The sequence below is a fragment of the Haliotis asinina genome, chromosome 16 (assembly GCF_037392515.1).
Source record: "Haliotis asinina isolate JCU_RB_2024 chromosome 16, JCU_Hal_asi_v2, whole genome shotgun sequence".
NCBI classification, from domain to species: domain Eukaryota; kingdom Metazoa; phylum Mollusca; class Gastropoda; order Lepetellida; family Haliotidae; genus Haliotis; species Haliotis asinina.
The window spans coordinates 32,680,370-32,698,697 of NC_090295.1; the positions used below are offsets into that span (position 1 = coordinate 32,680,370).

The following is an 18,328-nucleotide window of genomic DNA, read 5'->3' on the forward strand; positions in this document are numbered from 1 at the left end:
ACTGATTGACGGATGACGCTGGAAGTATCTGTTTCATATCGGGTCATGGCGAGCGGGCTGTCTGCTGGTTGGAGACAGAAATAATTGTCTTGGGGCCTGTTATTGGGAGACGCACTTCTCAAATCGAGAAGGTGGTCTTACACGCTCAGTAAGGCTCATGTACTTTATTTATTAGCTTTCTTCCCACTAAGACTGTTTGTTCACTTTCTCATTCTAGTTTGTATGCTGACAAAACTGTATTTTATGTTCTCTGAGGCTCTGGCCCCGGGCACCATGGTTTAGTGTAAATGTCTTTGTCCTTTAGTCGTCCTAGAAACTATCTTTGTTCGAATCCAGGCTCTGATTATATTTCCAGGTTTGTTTGTACCACATTAGTGCTCGTGATCTTCGCTTAGGTAGTTGTGAGTGGGTGAGTTTACGCCAGTTTTAGCAATATGCCAGTAATATCATGCTGGGGGAACATCAGAAATTTCATACAATTTCCCATGTAAGGAATCGAACCCTTCCATTCGGAGTGACGAGCGAACGCTTTAACCTCTGGGCTACCCCGCCGCCCCACTTAAGTGGTCAAACTGCCGACATGTGTAACGCGTCCGGGATTTTGTAACATGACAGAAACCCTGTTTGGAGCGGTAGCCTTACTATGAAGTCGGTCGCTCGTCACACCAAAGGTCCGTGTTCATGATACTGAAATGTTGTTTGGCGTATCATGTGAGAGTGTTAAAAATTGCACAAAACAACACTCACTTTGTTTATTCATTTTGGTCATTCACATGTTCTCTTTGTCCATTCACATGATGTATTCACATTTATTCATCGGTCATATGGGTGTTGTGCTGTACCTAGCTGATATCTAAAATACTGGTAAGGTGTGTTGATTCCTTTCCAAGAACAATGTCTGATGCCCATTTCTAGTGTTCTCCGTCCACATCTTTCTGGATATTGCTAAAAGCGACGTAAAACCATACTCGCTCACTTTCCCAATGAAGAACGCAGTTATCACTTTGTTACTTCGTTATGTTTTCCAGCATGTGACTGATATAGACGACACAGTATGTAACATTCACCGCCAGCTCTAGACTGCGCAGAACTCATCAATAAGGGCTGGTTCGGGCGACAAGACGTCTTCTATTCAAGTCGGTTAGCCTTTTCAAGAGTGAATACCCGCTGTTTCACTTCCATTTCTAATTGATTTTCGTTTTAAGGCTGCGTTTGAGTACTCGGCATTGCGACGTCAGCATCAGATGTGCGTAGGTTGTCATCTAGCCAGGAATGAAAACTTAAACCTTTCTTAAACCACAATATGATCTGCATTCGTCTTTGTGAATAAATTGTTACAGTGAAATTGTGATTATGCCGCATTGAACATTTACTCATTATGGCTACACAAATAACCTCGCTGCAGAATCGAACATGGTCCTGAGGCATGGTCGCATATATTCACCAGGTTAGTTTTCAAGAATGGAGTTGGGTAAAACACGGTGTATCTAGTTATCCACGAGTCACCGAGTTGACACTGGCCATATAGGTCACTATTTTAGGTAAGCCCATGATTCTCGCATCACGGGATATCCTGACATGTGGAGGGGACGCAACTCGACTGAATGCTCGTCCACTTGGGTAAGTAGGCCACGGCACTTCGCGAGACGACACATACCTTTCCGAATGGCCTCATTGCTCTCAGATGACAGGAGGGAACCGATGATCTACACAGGAGTAGCATATTTCCGAAATACCCATCCCTAGTTTAGCCATCTATTACGACCGTCCACAGCTGTGACAGCCAAGCAAGGTTGTTCACTTAGTCCGGTCTAGTAAAGTCGGTCGCTCAATTTTGTTCTTGAATGTACGCTTGTCAACGGAGCGCCTAGCTCATATAAATGATGGTACCCAAAACAACATTTCAAATTTTACCAATATTTATTTCAAGTCTGGTGACAGCACTACGCCCATATAAAGCATAAACGCCCTTTGACCTCTATTCTGAATCAAAAGTTCGCGAGGTTCTCGTACCAATCACATGTCAGCTTCTTAGATGATTCGACTTCCTTTCTTAACTACCTGGATAAGACACATATGACTGACACAAACGACGCTTAAATACGACAATTTAAATTGTTTGTGGCTTTGGACACACAAATACTAAACTTCTAAAACAAGGGACTTTTTGTATCGTTATCGTGAAGTGAATTAATTCCGACGGGGTGGCTTTGTATCTCTCTGGTCTCAAAGTGATCCTTTAGGATACATATAGCACATAATTATACCACGGTTGGCGGCTAGATCAAAGTCGCCATATGTTGTCAGTGACACAAGCGATGGTGATGTATGTTAAATGGATGCAACGAACACTTCAACAAGACAGCATGCAGGTGTAAACATGTTCCTGTTCTTATATTTGTTCCTGTCATTAATCAAATCAAATAGGAGTTCTTAGAAATGTATTTGGTACTATCGATCTCTGGTACAAATTATTGAATTACCTTTTCCACTGGAAATTAACCTGTCAACTATACTATCACCTGGTTGCACTTCTTATGTTTCCGGTGACCGAGTGAATAAGTGAGTGAGTTTACATTTTCGTCGCTTTTAGCAATGTTCCAGCAATATCACGGAGATAGACACCAGAAATGGGCTTCACACATTGTACTCATTTGGGGAATAGAACCCTGGTTTTCAACGTGACGAGAAAACGCTTTTCACACCGCAGTTTCTACTTTATTTGATAGATAGAAGGTTGGAAGAGAAGTGTGCCAATGACAAATTGTATGAAACATTGCGTTAAATGTCAGAAATGGAGACCTACCAGTTTCAGACTGTGTAAATACTGACAAAGATTCCATGGGATCAGGTAAGTAGGTCAAGGCACTTTGCGAGACCTTACGTTGTTTAGCACTTCCGGTTACAAGTAACGATACATGCCTTTCCGAATGGTCTCATGGTTGTCAGTTGACAGTATGGAACCGGTATAATCCTTGCATGCAGGAGGGATTCCCTAAACCTAGCTCATGGGTGCAATGTGTGAAGCTAAATTCTTTTCTCCCCCGTCATGATAAAGCAGGAATATCCCTAGTAGCGGCATAAAACCATATTCACTCACTCCATACACTTATAACGTCAAATAGCGGAGTAGAGATAGTGTATTATCACTATGGGCACATTATGGTACTGAATCTGTTCGAATCATATATAAATTATAGAAAATCGTCTAAATGTTGTGTTTCAGGATTAATCAGTCGTGAGGTCGTTGGGGTAGCCATGAGGTTAAAACCTCCGTTAGTCACGCTGAAGACCCGGGTTCGCTCACTGAACAGTAGTGTTAACCCTTTCCAACCCGACTGATTCAATGAAAAAAAACAGGTTTGCTTTGAGGGCAGTCTCCGCATAATTAACTCTGACTCCACAAAGATTGTCGATTTGGTCTCAATTGATTATGATAATCTCCCCAGATTAGTGCATAGCTCTAATTAGTTTTCATGTTTTTCACGCACGAACACACATGAAACACGAACACAAACACATTGACGCAAGCGTGTTATCGTACTTATGCGCGCCTCTAAACACACGCATTCGTGTCTATCAGCACGAAAACGCACGCACGCAAGCACACAAGCACGCAAGCTTGAACTGCTATGTGTAATATCATAGATATGCGATGTCCACTCGAAACAGGAAGTCGGGTGGTAGCCATTCCTTCGTTGGACACATAAACTGTAACTTAATCCAAGAACCCTGAAGTATTCAGCCCGTTTTACTTAATCATTTTGAATTAATTGTAATACCTTGGGATTCGTGTGGGTGTGTAGCATTTGTGTAGTACACATATCACGACAGACAAACTTCGGCCGTGCACTCACCACTCACCCTAGATGTCTACATCCGGGCACGTGTCTCGTCTGATACTGCTCTGTCTTTCACAGCATGGCCATTGGGGGACATATTATCTGAATTTGTTTCTGCTCAAACCAGATTCTATTGTACAATTGTGGCTGTGTCTTAGGCATGTATTTATTGCAGCAGTATTACAGCTGCATGATATTGTTTGTACATTTGGTAAATTCCAGCTGTGTCACAGACTCTGGACCAGACAAACCCGAAACTGATATCCTGACTATATCCGAATCACTTAACCAATCATGGTGAAATAACATGGCATTTCTCAGTATATATTGTAGACAAGCCTCTTATAGACTTGAAAGAGATTGTCAGTTTACCACTGACAGTTAGCAAAGTTTAGCCATTCAAAGTTCCTACGTGTGAACTATCGACGTTCTGATATTTCTGGTAGACCTGAAGACACGAGGTTTATAAACTCCTGGCAAACTGTGACTTGTTCTCACACAGGGAAACGCTGTTGTTCTTTAAAAATAGGATATACTTTTTATTGTAGCCATACTTGTAACAAATTGCAGTGTTCTTTCATACCATCGCGATGTTTGTCTGTTTCCGGTAGAAGGCATATCTTTGAAAAGTTAAACATCTTGAAATTTATCTCCACGTGGAAACGTTTCTCCTATCGGCCATGTCTTTTTCCGTTCTGATTTGTTTTGTTTTGTTTTGTTTTTTCTTTTCTTTTTGTCGCCGCCCTGGCCAGATAGACCGATGTGTCATGACGTAGATAACAACATGGTGTGTTGATTGCAATGGAATGTGTTCTAACTCATGTCCTGTGCTTTCCTCCTACGACTCTCAATGACATGTCACGGGATCTGCTGTACATACAGCTGTTTGTTTACTGTTAAGAAAACCCGAAGATGCATTGATTCCTTTATGCCACGACTAGAAATATAGGAACTTGTGGGTGAACTTCAGTGCTTGTCAGCGAACCTGACCACTCGATCGCGATAGTCGCCTCATACGATAGGCAAATTCGCCTTTTGTGGCAAATATGGGTTGCTGAAGATATATTCTACACTGGATCTTCACGGGCAGTATCATACCTGATGGTATAAGTCACGATGTTGTTGCTGCATGTGATTTTGGGCCAGGAATTCATGCCCAAACGTAACGTACATTTTGAAAAAGAAGAAAATATATGATCTTAAGTCTCTGTGCAAATTTATAGAGACTTTATGAGTCACCCATGACAGGGGCAAAGTCAAAGAAATCACTCGTAGAATTCACTTCAATCCGGAAACAGAATCTAATCTGGTTTGGCTGGCTCGGGTTCCGGACTCAACAGATTCTCATAATTTGTATACAAGTGTATCACTAAATAGCTGACCGAGTCAACACTACAGAATCGACCATGTGTTACCAGGGTGAGGAGAGGACGAGCGTAAAGTAAGACTCTACAAACCATCCATTAATATTCATCACTAACGTCGACAGAAAAAACATATGTTCTCAATCTTGTCCTTTTCAGTTCCTTGAAAACAAGATGAAAGGAGACATTGATTCGAGATTTACAATACCTGTTGTGCTTCACCTGAACACTTCAACCGGGAAGACAGCTGGGTTGAAAATAAATCGATTTAAATTGAAAGACTCTTTCCTTGACGTTGACGGTTACATATCGATTGACGCTTCCCTCTGAATTTCACTGGAAAGTGGCATGGTTTTGAATAAGCGGATAAGCGATATTGTGGTGATGATGATGATGATGATGATGATGATGACAAAGCTTCACTGTTTAGAAGGTGTCGTGATATCATAACAGACGTGCGGGGGAAAACATGCATTGAATGACGTTCTCGAGGGCACGGTGGGGGTAGCCTAGTGGGAAAAGCGTTCGCTCGTCACGCCGAAGACACGGGTTCGATTCCTCACATGGGTACTATGTGTGAAACCCATTTCTGGTGTCTCTGGAATGTTGCTAAAAGCGGCGTAGAGACATGCTCACTCACTCACACACGTCCTAGCAAAACGATGACAACAAGAAACTAAAAGGACTCTGAACACAAAAATCGTAACGCTTCACTCGACTATTTAGAGACTGCAGTGATATCTGACGTGCGTAGTGAAACAATCTTTCACTCAGCAATACAGTGGAAAAAAGAAACTGATTGAAAACGCTTTGAATACAAAGTTCTCGCCGAATGTACATACGGTTGTACCTTCCCTTTGATCTCAAAGATGGCGTCAATACACCATGAATGCGAAATGCCGTGGAATTAGCTTGACATGGCGATAGAGCTTGTTCAAAGGAAACAGAAATACACGTCACATTTCGCGTCAGGGGACTTTCAAATGTTGTATTACTTTCATTGATTTATGAATACAATTTTATCGTAAATGCTTTCCAAAAGGAAACGGATTCAAGTCCACTTTAAATTCTCTTAAAATCAGAACGGTAATAAAAACGTGAAAACAAGTCGGGAGTAGGCCAGACCAACGATTTAAAAACATTATACACGTGATATTTAAGGCGTGTTCTACTGTATTAGAATGAAATCGCGTTCAAGTATTATAAAGCACTTCCAATCAACAAAAATAGGTCTATTTGGTGGTGGTTTGAAATAGAAAAAAAAAACAAAAAAAAAACAAAAAAAAAACAGAACAAAATTTGATAAGGTGATGTGTTTCATACAGGTATGTTTTAAAACTGCAGTTTGCACTATTTCGGTGATTGTGTCAGTCTATAGTAACGTTTAGATGATGTTTTAGATTTGGGATCAAGTAACATTTTCACGTTTACCCATCCTTTGCCCGTCAGTATACATTTTTAATGAACGGGAAATATGTTTAGCGCTCAGCAAGTGTCCAATTATATGACGGCGTTTCAAACCTTTCTGAAGCTGTGGAAATCTTGACTGGCCACATTTTCTAGACTTGCTTGGGCTTTCATGAATATATTTGCCTCGGGGGTCTCTTTGACAGACTAACAGAAAGTAGATACACCAGCCTTGGGATATTTCATTTCAAACGGATAACACCAGTTAATCTTTTCCCGACAGGAACGGTGAGTGAGGTAGGGTACTAGTTAAATGTTGAGACAATGTGTAAAGCCCATTTGTGGTGTTCCCCGCTGGAATGTTATGAAACGTTGCGTAAAGCCATCCTCATTCAGTCAATGAGACCCGTGAAGTTCCGGGTCGAAATATTGGCCCTCGGTAAGCCACTGCTTGTCATAAGAGGCGACTAAAGGGATCGGGTTTTCAGGTTTGCTGACTTGGTGACACACGTCATCGGTTTCCAGTTGCGCAGATCGATGCCCATGCTGTTGAATGCTGTTGATCTCTGGATTGTCTGGTCCAGACTTGATTATTTACAGACCGCCGCCATACAGCTGGAATATTGCTGAGTGTTGGGTAAAAAAATCATTCACTCACTCAGTCAAGGAAATGACCAGACACAAAGGTGTGCCTGTTTCTCGTTTTATACCATATTGCCCGAACCGATAGCCCGTGTAACGGTGACCTATATCACTAGCCCGGGCCAGGCAAACCAGTGGTTGATATAATTACCAACGCTTCACTGGGAATATTGTAACCAAGATATCGACAACTCAAAGTCTAGTCGCCACTGGGAAGCGTAGATTATTGAGGACGATTTTAACCAGCGTTTGGTAGAGTCGACACTGCCTTAAAAAATCCAAATCCATCGTATTTTTAATTTGACCTGAGAAAAAAGTACAGCTGAAAAGATCACTTTCGCCTTATTATGTCCTATTACATCAATTAGCTCTTTGAATTATTTTTTTAATAACATTGCTTCGGTAAGAAACGTCGTTAAAATATTTTAAAACATTTTTGAGAAATTGTATTAATGAAATTTAAATTTATCGTTATAAATGATACTTATAGTTCGATCGAGGTTCGGGTATTTAGACAGCTATTTGTTGTCCCAGTACGTTCAGAATGTGAAAGCAACCTTCCCTGATTGCAATACTTTCGTTGCCAAGCAATGCTGAACTGTTAGCCACTGTTTTAACATGCGTTGACTTGAGATTCTTGACTATGGACTAACAATTTCATAATGTTTACGAGCGGCTCGCGCCTTCCCTATTTGACGCGGAAACTAGGGTAAGTGTGTGGCTTACTGCACGAGATCCGTTGAACGCTCGTGGGGTTTCATGCGTGAAGCGAAATACGGCATACCACGTGATAACAGTCGCTCGACCAGGGCAAAAATTCCCTGCCAGCGATAGAATGCTTTAGTGGACTGTCATGAGCGATTCGCAGTTCAACGCGGACACATTAATGTTCCTACCAAGCCTGGGTTTCTATGCAGATGTGTAGTGGGTAGCAGTTTGACGCTGGATATGACAACGAGGATATACATCCAAATTATGTCGGTATTTTAACACAAAGGAGTTTGACAGAACGCGGAAATCCAGTTCAGCATATACCATGTGCTAGCGATCGTCAGTGGGCTTGTGTCATGTGGCTTACAACATAGGCCGATAAGAGGATTCGAGTCGAAGTATGACGACCAAAATTGTTTATTTTGTGGTTGACGGACGAAATGAACAAACAGAATTCCGCGAGAACGATGACACAGAAGATATGCGAGGTAAGTCTGTTCTGACCACGAAGCGCTGAGCAGTTCTGTGCTCAACCAAGTGCCCTGCGAGTGTTCAACGTAACCCACTTAAATAGAAGATGTACACGTCTAACGTTTCGTTGTCGGTGCTTAAGAAATGTGGGGTCCTTTAAGTTTATGACAAACTGTATAGGATTTACGCTGTCAAAGTGCCATGACGCTTTATAACGAGACACGTAGGGACACACATCTGAATGAGAAAAAAAGAGCTCGGTAAACTCCGATTCGCTGGAATTGACTTCAGAAAGTTATGGTTTAAAGGGTTTGTTTGACACGGAATTCCTTCATAGTAGAGATATCCTATGTCTAAATTAGCATTTACGTGGGTATGAAATGAGTTACGATGAAAGCGACAATTAGTTCTCCTTACTGAATAAATTTCTTCTCGCATATGCGTGTTCGATCCGTCAGACAATGACAGGTGTTCGTATTATCAGCTTGCAAAATAGCTGATGTTATTTTCCGTGTGTTGAGGTTCCATGAACAAGACACGTGTTTGTGTCTTTTTTAACCCGGCAAAGGGTTATTAAGAATTAATTCAAGGTATATCCGCCAAATTTCGATGTTTGAACTGTCATTTGTCGGCGTTCCTCTATGGGGTTGTCACTTTTACCAGCACCAGGTGTTACCTAACAAGTTGTCAATTACATTTGTGAGCGACATTAATTGACTTGCTTGAAATGGCTGACAGCCCAGCCATAAACTTTTGCCTATTGGTGGTATGGTGGTGTTATCAAAACGATCAGATGATGAGCCTTTTATGTTTTTGTATTGGACAGGAGATATAGGTTGTGATGTTATATAATGAACATAGGGAAAATTTAGTCACGGTTTATATGTTGGAGAGAGAGAGAGAGAGAGAGAGAGACCTGTCTATCGTGTTCTGATCCACAGTATTCTGATCCAGGATAGTTTTGCACGGCTGTTATCATTACCCTGCAATATCACAGTCTATTTAAAGTAGATCATTAAGTTATCTTTAATGCATGTGTCCTTTGATTGACTAACAACATTTGAGATAACAAAATGCTAATGAAAGTTATTTTGGGAAGAGTATTGGATAGAGATTGGGTGGACAAAATGGCTGTGAATGTGATGTGAATGGATGTTTCTAGCGGATCTTGTTTCTTCTACTTTGATGAGCATTTCACATACCTTTTGTTCTTTTATACATACACATGGGTTTGTTTTTTATGGATCTGCCAGTGAGAAAAAAAAAAATAGAAATAAATTTCCTTGCTCCAAAATTAAAAGCCTACTGTTTCTATTGGTAAAAAATGTAAATTTACAACAGAGACAAAATGGGTCTGGTCTAATTTTGATAATGTTATGTCGTTTGCAACATATGTATTATGTAGATATAAACACTGCCAGGCTAAAGAAAATACCCCTTGAAAATACAATGTGACCAACAACTTACGTACACTGTCAAAATTTCAAATGCTGAAAACAGTTGCCTAAACATCGCTAACACTTTTGATATCCATGTTTGATAGTAAATGATACTTCACCATCAAATGATACCTTTTTGCATGTTTCATCAGATATAGTTGCATGCATTTTTTGGCCCATGACGTTATCTACTTGCACATATTTTTAAACAGTTTAACAAAAGTTAAGAATTTGTCAAAAATTAAGGATGCATAGGTTACATTATATCAGACAGACGATACTAATTACAGGTAAACACAGGTGTGCATTTATTGGAGAAAATATGGTATGTGCAGGTACAGATTTGTAGTGGTGAGCCACTGGATGTTAATTGTTACTTGAAGCCACCTTAATGTCCACCACAAGTGCTGGCCTCCAGCTGAAGAGATGTTACCTAGTTGTGACACTGCTCTAGACATTATGGTGACCATTAGCTGACCGCAAGCTGTCTACCAGGCTTAATGGCTTGTGGGTTACAGCAAAGCTGGGAACATATTTAAGGTAACGTAGTATTTGTGTTATTGTTATAAGAGATTATTGCTTACTAGTTCGATTGGTGGATTGAAAAGACAAAAATATGAGTAAGAGTTACACCCAATCCCCACTTGAAATGTACTCTTTTTCTTATGATTATTTCTAGGGTTTAGGTTTAGATATAGGATTTTATTAAGATCAGGGTCAGGATTAGGGTAGTATTTCTGTGAAATACATCTATTCTTAGGCATAGAATTATACCAAAATTGGGGTTATGGGCAGAATTTTTTCCTAAATATGTAGTACAATGTCTGAATATTTCAATCAATATTTGTTATAAGTTCTTTTTGTTGATTGTTTTAAGTTTATGGCAAATATGGGCAAATGTCTTACGCTTTTTGTCTCCTCCGACCCTGTGATATTTCATCTTATAAAAGGTACTTGGAAACTTTCACTTACCATAAGAGGTGATTTAGTCGGATTGGATGTGTGCTCAGCTTAAGTGGTCTGTTTGATTCTATGTCATCATTGTACCCTGCATGTCATTGCTGGGCGCTATCACTGGAGTACCTGATCTGAATATTTACAGGCTGCAATCATGTCACTTTGCCAACTGAGGCTTAAAATCACAAAAAAAAAATAATTTCCACTTTGGACTTTCACTCATCAAGGACTGATGAATTAAACAAATAAAAATGAAACAGTGTTCAAAGTATTTGCAACAAAAAAATATTCTGTGGATATTGATTGATTTGATACCATATTCATGTCCTTATTCCACCCCAAATCACCCACACTGTGTGTTGACATGAAGTTTCTTGAGGAAATTAGGAAAAAAATGTGCACCAAATAATTTATAAAAATGACTCCCATGTACACTAAAGTCATCAGTCTTAATGAAAGTCATAATGTGTGTGGACAACATGCTTGAGTAGGCCTGACAACTTTCAGTCTCTGAATTTTTTGTAGTGTTACCAAAGAATGCAGTATTAATGGACAGAAATATGTTGAGTTTAACGTCAGTTTTGGAAGCATAGGCTTGTATAATTAATCACCTTCTCAGGTACGTGCTTCCATGTCACATTACCATGTTATATGACGTACAAGGATGAATCGCGAGGGACGTTTATCACCTGCTTGGAGTCTCACATTGAATTGATCAGAGCAACAGGAACTGTATCCAACTTGTGATTGGGAAAAAATCCTGGATTTTAGGTAAAACCCTATTTAATCTACTTTTGAATGTGAATTAATCAAACATTTATTTGACTTTTGTCAGTGCCATTTACAAAGCGATCTTAATGCGTAAACTGTCTTAAATCCTGATTGCTAAACAAAGCAATTTTAGCGCTAAGGTGAATGTTGTTTACATACCTTAGCATTGACATAGGACATTTGTGCTCAGACTGTTTGGAACAATGGCAACTTCTATTCTGAGACAGGCAGCAATTTAGTTCAAAGACGGCTTTATGGAGTGTATTGAGGATGTGTAGACTTGACAGTTCCTTATGGAAATGATTGAGTTTTTTTCGCAAGATGGGATTTCGAATTAAAAGGATTGTTTCATTTCTGACATCTTCATCTGTCGAGATGCTACAGATTCCTGTAGATTCATATTGCACAAATGGTTGTATAGATACATAGCCCATTATTGTCTGAAGGGGTTGCTGCTGGTGAACATATGGTTTTTCTGTATATTTATGATACTTGCACGTTTTGTTCTGTTTTATTTTATTTATTATCCCCCCGGCATGTAATGCTAGGGGATATAGTCGACGCCTCGTCTGTCTGTCCGTCCGTCTGTAATCATTTTGTTTCCTCAGCATAACTCAGAAACTGTTCAATGTTTTTAGACCAAACTTGATAGATATAGTAATCTCAGCCTATGGTTATGCCTTTTGCTATTGACAGATTTTTGGCATTTATATTTTTGTTGTTTTTCCAAGGAACATTTTGGTGTTAGTCTAATGGTTTTGTGGGCTTTGTTTCTCGAGCAGAACTAAAACAACGTTCAATATTTTTCTACAAAACTTGGTAGATATATCAGTCGGAACCTAAAGTGGTGCCTTTTGCTATGCACAGGTTTTTGTGATATATTATTTTCTCGGTTTCCATGGAAACGTTTCGGACTTAGCCTCAAAAGTGAGAGATGTTTTGTTTCCGAAGCAGAACTCGAAAACTTCTTAATATCTGTTAATAAAACTTGGCAGATATGTGTTGCAGACCCCAAAGTGGTGCCTTTTGCTATTTACAGGTTTTTGTGATTTATTATTTTCTGGGTTTCCAAAACCGTGGGATGGGCTTCGTTTCCGGAGCAGAGCTCAAAACCCATTCAATATTTTTCTGTGAAACTTGGTAGATATATTAATCAGAACCTATAGTGGTGCCTTTTGCTATGTACAGGTTCTTGTGATTTATTATTTTCTTGCTTTCCATGGAATCGTTTCAGACTTAGTCTGAAAAGTGAGAGGTGTGTTTCATATCCAGAGCAGAACTCAAAAACTTCTTAATCAGGAAAACTTGGCAGATATGTGTGGCAGACCCCAAAGTGGTGCCTTTTGGTTTTTAAAGGTTTTTAAGGAGGATAAGCTGGTGTATCTATTTAAACAGCTACTAGTCTATTAGACCCGGTTGGAAATGGTGTGGAAACAAGTGGTTTTAAAACCTTTTTCGTCAGTGTCACAGCTCCAGATAAGGATGGTATCAGCGTATGTTCAAAAACAAAATAAGCACAATACAGTAGGAAATAATATAGAAAATGTAGCAGATATGGAACAACAATGATGTATGCTCTTAGAATCATTTACAGATGTATTTATCTGAAAAAGCATTGTTTTATTGTTTATTGACATGCTTACACAAGAGTAGCAATGGTGTGGTGCATATATGAAACAAAACACAAGATCACAAGTACGCCATGAAATTCCATTTAGTACTCTAGATGAACTCTTAAGTTTTTCCATTACTCCTGTATTGAAAATTAAGGTGTATGTACTCTTGATGTTGAAAACATATCTGGAGCTCTGAGTGTTTTCTGCTATAGTGACTAGTATTAAGTTTAAAATTGTGTCAAGAATCAATAGATGAGAAGTTCATTTTGGGGGCCAAGGATGAGGACATCTTAATACTTTTTGTCATAATTTTATCAAAGTTAATTACTAGTGCTGTTCCAATGATTCAAAATAATCAAAAATAGATTGAAAGAAGAATTAGAAATGATAATTGATTCTAAAAAGCATGTTTTTGATTAAACAGAATTTTTTTTGTTTCAGCAGACTTGAATGAAGTAAGCTAAGCATTAAATTCTATGAAAATTTACAAACAAACATGCCTTCAGCTGTGTAAAACTTTGTGCATTGTAAAACTTTAACCACTTATTACAAATCCAGTGTCTTTCTTGCATGCTTACATTTTCATTGCATGACAGCATTAGTTATAAAAAATGTTAATAAAAAATCCAAGGAAAACCCCTTAAAATTGGTGATTACTTTAAACTGTATGTCTCGATTATAATTGATAATCTTTCACCACAAGTCCTCCGATAATCGATAGTAGATTTGATTTCTGATTCCCAACACCAGTAATTACATATGATAGATTTATCTGTGTTTCCAAATTTAGAGCCCTTTGCAGGCAATTTGAAAAAGAAATGTATTCCAAATATTGATTCTTTTATATTGTTCCAGTTTTCTTATGTTTAGGGGTATTTGAAATTGCTTTGAATTAATAATGTATAAACCATGTCTTGTTATTAGGTCCTATCTGTGAAGTGCAAATTGTCTCCACAAGGCAGAACATCGTTATAGCTGCAAGGTGAATTGGAATGTGTAGATTCCTTTTGCGGAGTTCTTTGCAGACATTCTTCCAATTTTGACATTGAAAATCAGTCTGAGAGAAGGTCTAGATGAACCATTAGATGTGGAATCATCAATAATGCATCACATGCATGCACTACTTGTATATTGTTCTCCATCAAACTAATGACATTAAACATCGGATCCTTCAAACTATTAAGTCATTCGTAAGAAGGCTTATTTAGCATGTTTACGGGGCTAGCTTATTGAAGTTGAACACTTTACAATGCTTATGAGGGTTATATAGGTTGGTTTTTAGGGCTCAATCTCACAATCACGTACTGTTTGAGGGTTTAGTCTAGCAGACTCTAGACTATGTCAAGTTTTTAAATCGCCATTGTTGTACGAGCTCATTTGGGCAGAGAAGAGAGTATTGATCTGTGCAATTGTTAGATAGAATGGGTGTGTTATTCAAGCTTATGTGAATCCATTGAGTAACAACCTTAAGAGTCAAAGAAGTAATGTTGGTCCCTGTTACAGTACTGTACTCGGTATGTGCTCAGTTACTTTACGTAGAGTTCACTGCAGATGTCTGCTTAGGCTTCTACAAGATGACTGCTGTGTCATGAGGACCTTTTTATGTACTGTCATGATGTGAAGTTTTGTTTATTGGCGCTAAATACCTATCGATTCTGGACAGCTTTTGAAAATGCTGTGTGGCAGTGTTGACATTTACATATTTTGTAAGCACACTATAATATGGATGATTTTTTACTTGCTGACTATTTTGTAGGTGTTACAATTGTTATTGTTTTTATTATGTATGAACTAGGGCTTTTATTTGATCCAATTTTTGGTATTGGACACTTGATTCCTCATACAAGTAAAAACATCAGATTTCATTTAACTCTCGCAGAATCAACACTTTATCGTATCGTAAAATCAAATGTCAACTTTTCAATGTCTGCTAGCTATTATATTGTAATTATGCCTGCACCAACCAATCATGTTTCGTCATATTTCAACTCTTCGAGTTGGAGTCAAAGTTACGTTCTGGCTGTGTGGAAACGAGTTGCTAATCACATATCAAATCAAAATAGATAAATCATGCACAGCCTAAGCAAGTCTATAAAGGTTGACTGGTCCATAGTAATGCTGGTTATCTGAATGAATAGTCTTTGGCCTTTTGAATAACACCAAGGCACCACTAAATTTAGTTTGTTATAAGTTATATAACTGTAGTTCAATTTCTTCTACTCGTCAGTTTTTGTAAATGTTTTAAAAATAATTTGCTAAATAGTTTATTATGAGAATTTAGCCTCCAGTTTTTTTCTGTAAAATGATTTGATTTCAAGGGCTAGATAGTGTCTCGCACCAGAAAAGACAGGCCTTTAATAGAAAGGCTGTTGCTAGTCCTGGATTTACTTATGTGTAAAAGGAAATAATATTTTTGAAGACTTACAAAACATATTAGATGCAGCGTTTTGGGAAAGAAGGGTTTTAATATCTGGGTCTTTATGTAGTCGGATGACTGAATGTTGTATAGGGGTTATAATTCAGACACAGGGTATTATATTTCTCAGCCATGCCATGGGCAGTGTTACTAAGCAGAGTTGAGCACCGTTGTCTTCATATTCATAGGACCAAGAAAAAACACTGAGTTATCCAAACTTCAAGACATCCGATCAGGTCATATCATCACACATCATTTAGAAACTCATGCTAGTCACGTGATTACACAAAACCCTCATTGGATTCTCAGTATGTTTTAGTCGGTTATCAGTGGTGTTTAGTCATAAGAGTGAATACTTCCTAATTAATTCCTTCTTAATTAATCCTAGTTGAACAACAAACAAGTGACTCCTTCAGTTCAGTTAGCCATGATTAGTTTGCACTCCCGCATCCCTGTTATTCATGGTGCGCCATGTGTAAACGTGTTGAAACAACTTCAGTTGAGTTGAATCTGTAATTCTGCTTGTTGTGATCATGAAAATATATCTGGAATCTCAAGCTGAAGGGGCTTGAATAATGAGCCTTCAGTTAAGAAGGATTTTGCCAGGACCGAGATGTTATTTCAAGACAAGTGCGATATCAAGTTATTGATGTTTGACACAAGGGTGCCTGAGTGTATTTAATGAGACAATGTTAAAAATCTTCTGTTCCCCAATTGTTGGATTTGTTTATTAATGACTTCATAAACTTAATGAATATTTTCATGTTATTAAAGTTTTAGAGTCGAAAACATTTCTCTATTATTGTTACATTAATTTTATGATTTTATGTCTCATTTTGAACATTTGTTTTAAAGCCATGCTGGTAATTCAAATGAATATGGTAGGTGTAGAAGTTGTCCCAAACCCACACCAATGTTATACAATGCTGCTTACAAGTGTTAAAATACTTGAGGCTTTACCTACGGCACTGGATGGATGAACCAGGAGAACAACCCAATTGGAAGCCACCCGCTCAGCTGTGAAGGTTACCTGTAATTCATTCATACTACTTTTCAGGGCTTTATCCCGTATCAATAGGCTGCAAAATATGGGGATTACCGCCTTAGCAATCTTTACACTCAGCATGACCACTGTCATTCTGTATATTGAAATATAGAGTCTGTATTTGTTTAACTTCGCACAGGCTTGAATAGGTCTTATCTGCAGTCCAGTCTTGCTAGAGCTCACAATGCCCAGAAAGGGCTGTCAGTTTGTTTACTAGTGGTATACTCAGATGTAAAATATATGCTACAATTATTATTCTCAAATAGTGTGTGATGATATCAAGAAGTGGGTTTATAAGTTCATGGTAAATATTTTGATGTCATGGTAGATAATAATGTAAAATGTAAAAGATAAGTGTAGAGGTGAAAAGCTTCATAAACTTTTTAGGTGTTTTTAGACAGTGAAATGAGGATGGCACCAGATGTGATCAGTCCCATTAAATGGCTCAAACAAGGTGTCTCCAGGTTTACTTACAACTTTTTAAATTTATTTCTTTATTTGTTTTGTTTGAAGTGCAGTAAGTAATAACAAAACTCAAAGGTGCCACCAATTTTGGTTAGATGTAACTACAGTTTACTAAACTTATTTTGACTGATATACAGCCAGTGACCTGGACATGAGCAACTGTTCCTTATATCTGTGAATTCTTTATAAGCATTTTCACTATAAATACAGCTTAGTGTGATCATGCTTGAATAAAAAAAATCACTCACTCACTCACTCACTCACTCATTGTTTTCAATGTTTTAACTATTCTACAAAACTCTTTTCTAGTATATTATTTTGTAACTAGTCTGAGTGACTTTTTTCTCTGTGAATAGATATGACAAAAATGGATGTATTTTTGGTTTGTATGTCTATTTTATGTATCACTACACATACATGAAATATTGACAAGTTTCTTATGTTAGTTTTGCTGCCTTATTTCTTAAAAGGGAAATAGTCATGTAAACATGATAATTCATCATTGGTGTTTTCTAATAAGGGAAATGCCAACCACATTCCATTAATCTACATTTGCTGAGCCAAAGGTTTCATAAGGTGGCAGGGTAGCCTGATGGTTAGAGCCTTTGCTCGTCACGCTGAAGGCCTCACTTCGAATCCTCTCATGGGTGACATTTCTGGTATCCTCTGCCTTGATCCAAGTGGAATATTGCGACAAGCAGTGGAAAACCTTCACCACTCACTCACACATGTTTCGTCTATAAATATCTAAGCTTGCATCATTTTGAACTTCTGATGAAGATGACATGGCACAACTGAAATGTTTTCAACCTGGCACTAATCTGTCTTAACTTACTCAAGCAGAAAATAATTTAGAAACCTGAGTGTCAAATTTTTGCATTGCTTCCAAATTTTGTCATGTTTTATAAATCCCACAAAAAGACATTCTCTTGAAAAAAGAAGCTTAAAAAGGTTTGTAATTATCTCTTGGAACTACAGCTCAACTGAATCACTAATGTGATGAGAATGCTGCTGAAACCTATGTGGGGCCTCTGTGTAAACTACACCTACGCTCACAGTTGCTGTTACAAAGGTGTTATTAATTAATCACTTCAGCAGAAATCTCTGCAAAAATCAATTATGACCAAGTGCTGCCATTTTGAAATAAATGATGGAGTGAAAGGGAGAGAACTACTTGGTGTC

General features: G+C 38.3%; 1 protein-coding gene across 2 annotated transcripts in view; it reads left to right on the forward strand.

Moving 5' to 3' along the window:
* The first annotated feature begins 8,035 nt into the window (after positions 1 to 8,035).
* The window catches only part of LOC137267906 (high affinity cGMP-specific 3',5'-cyclic phosphodiesterase 9A-like), a 78,683-nt gene continuing 68,390 nt past the window's right edge, over positions 8,036 to 18,328 (forward strand). For both annotated transcript variants that reach the window (XM_067802348.1, XM_067802349.1), the window contains exon 1: positions 8,036 to 8,454. In XM_067802348.1, coding sequence (XP_067658449.1) covers positions 8,367 to 8,454 — 88 coding nt within the window. In that variant the 5' untranslated portion in view covers positions 8,036 to 8,366. The remainder of the gene's footprint in view (positions 8,455 to 18,328) is intronic.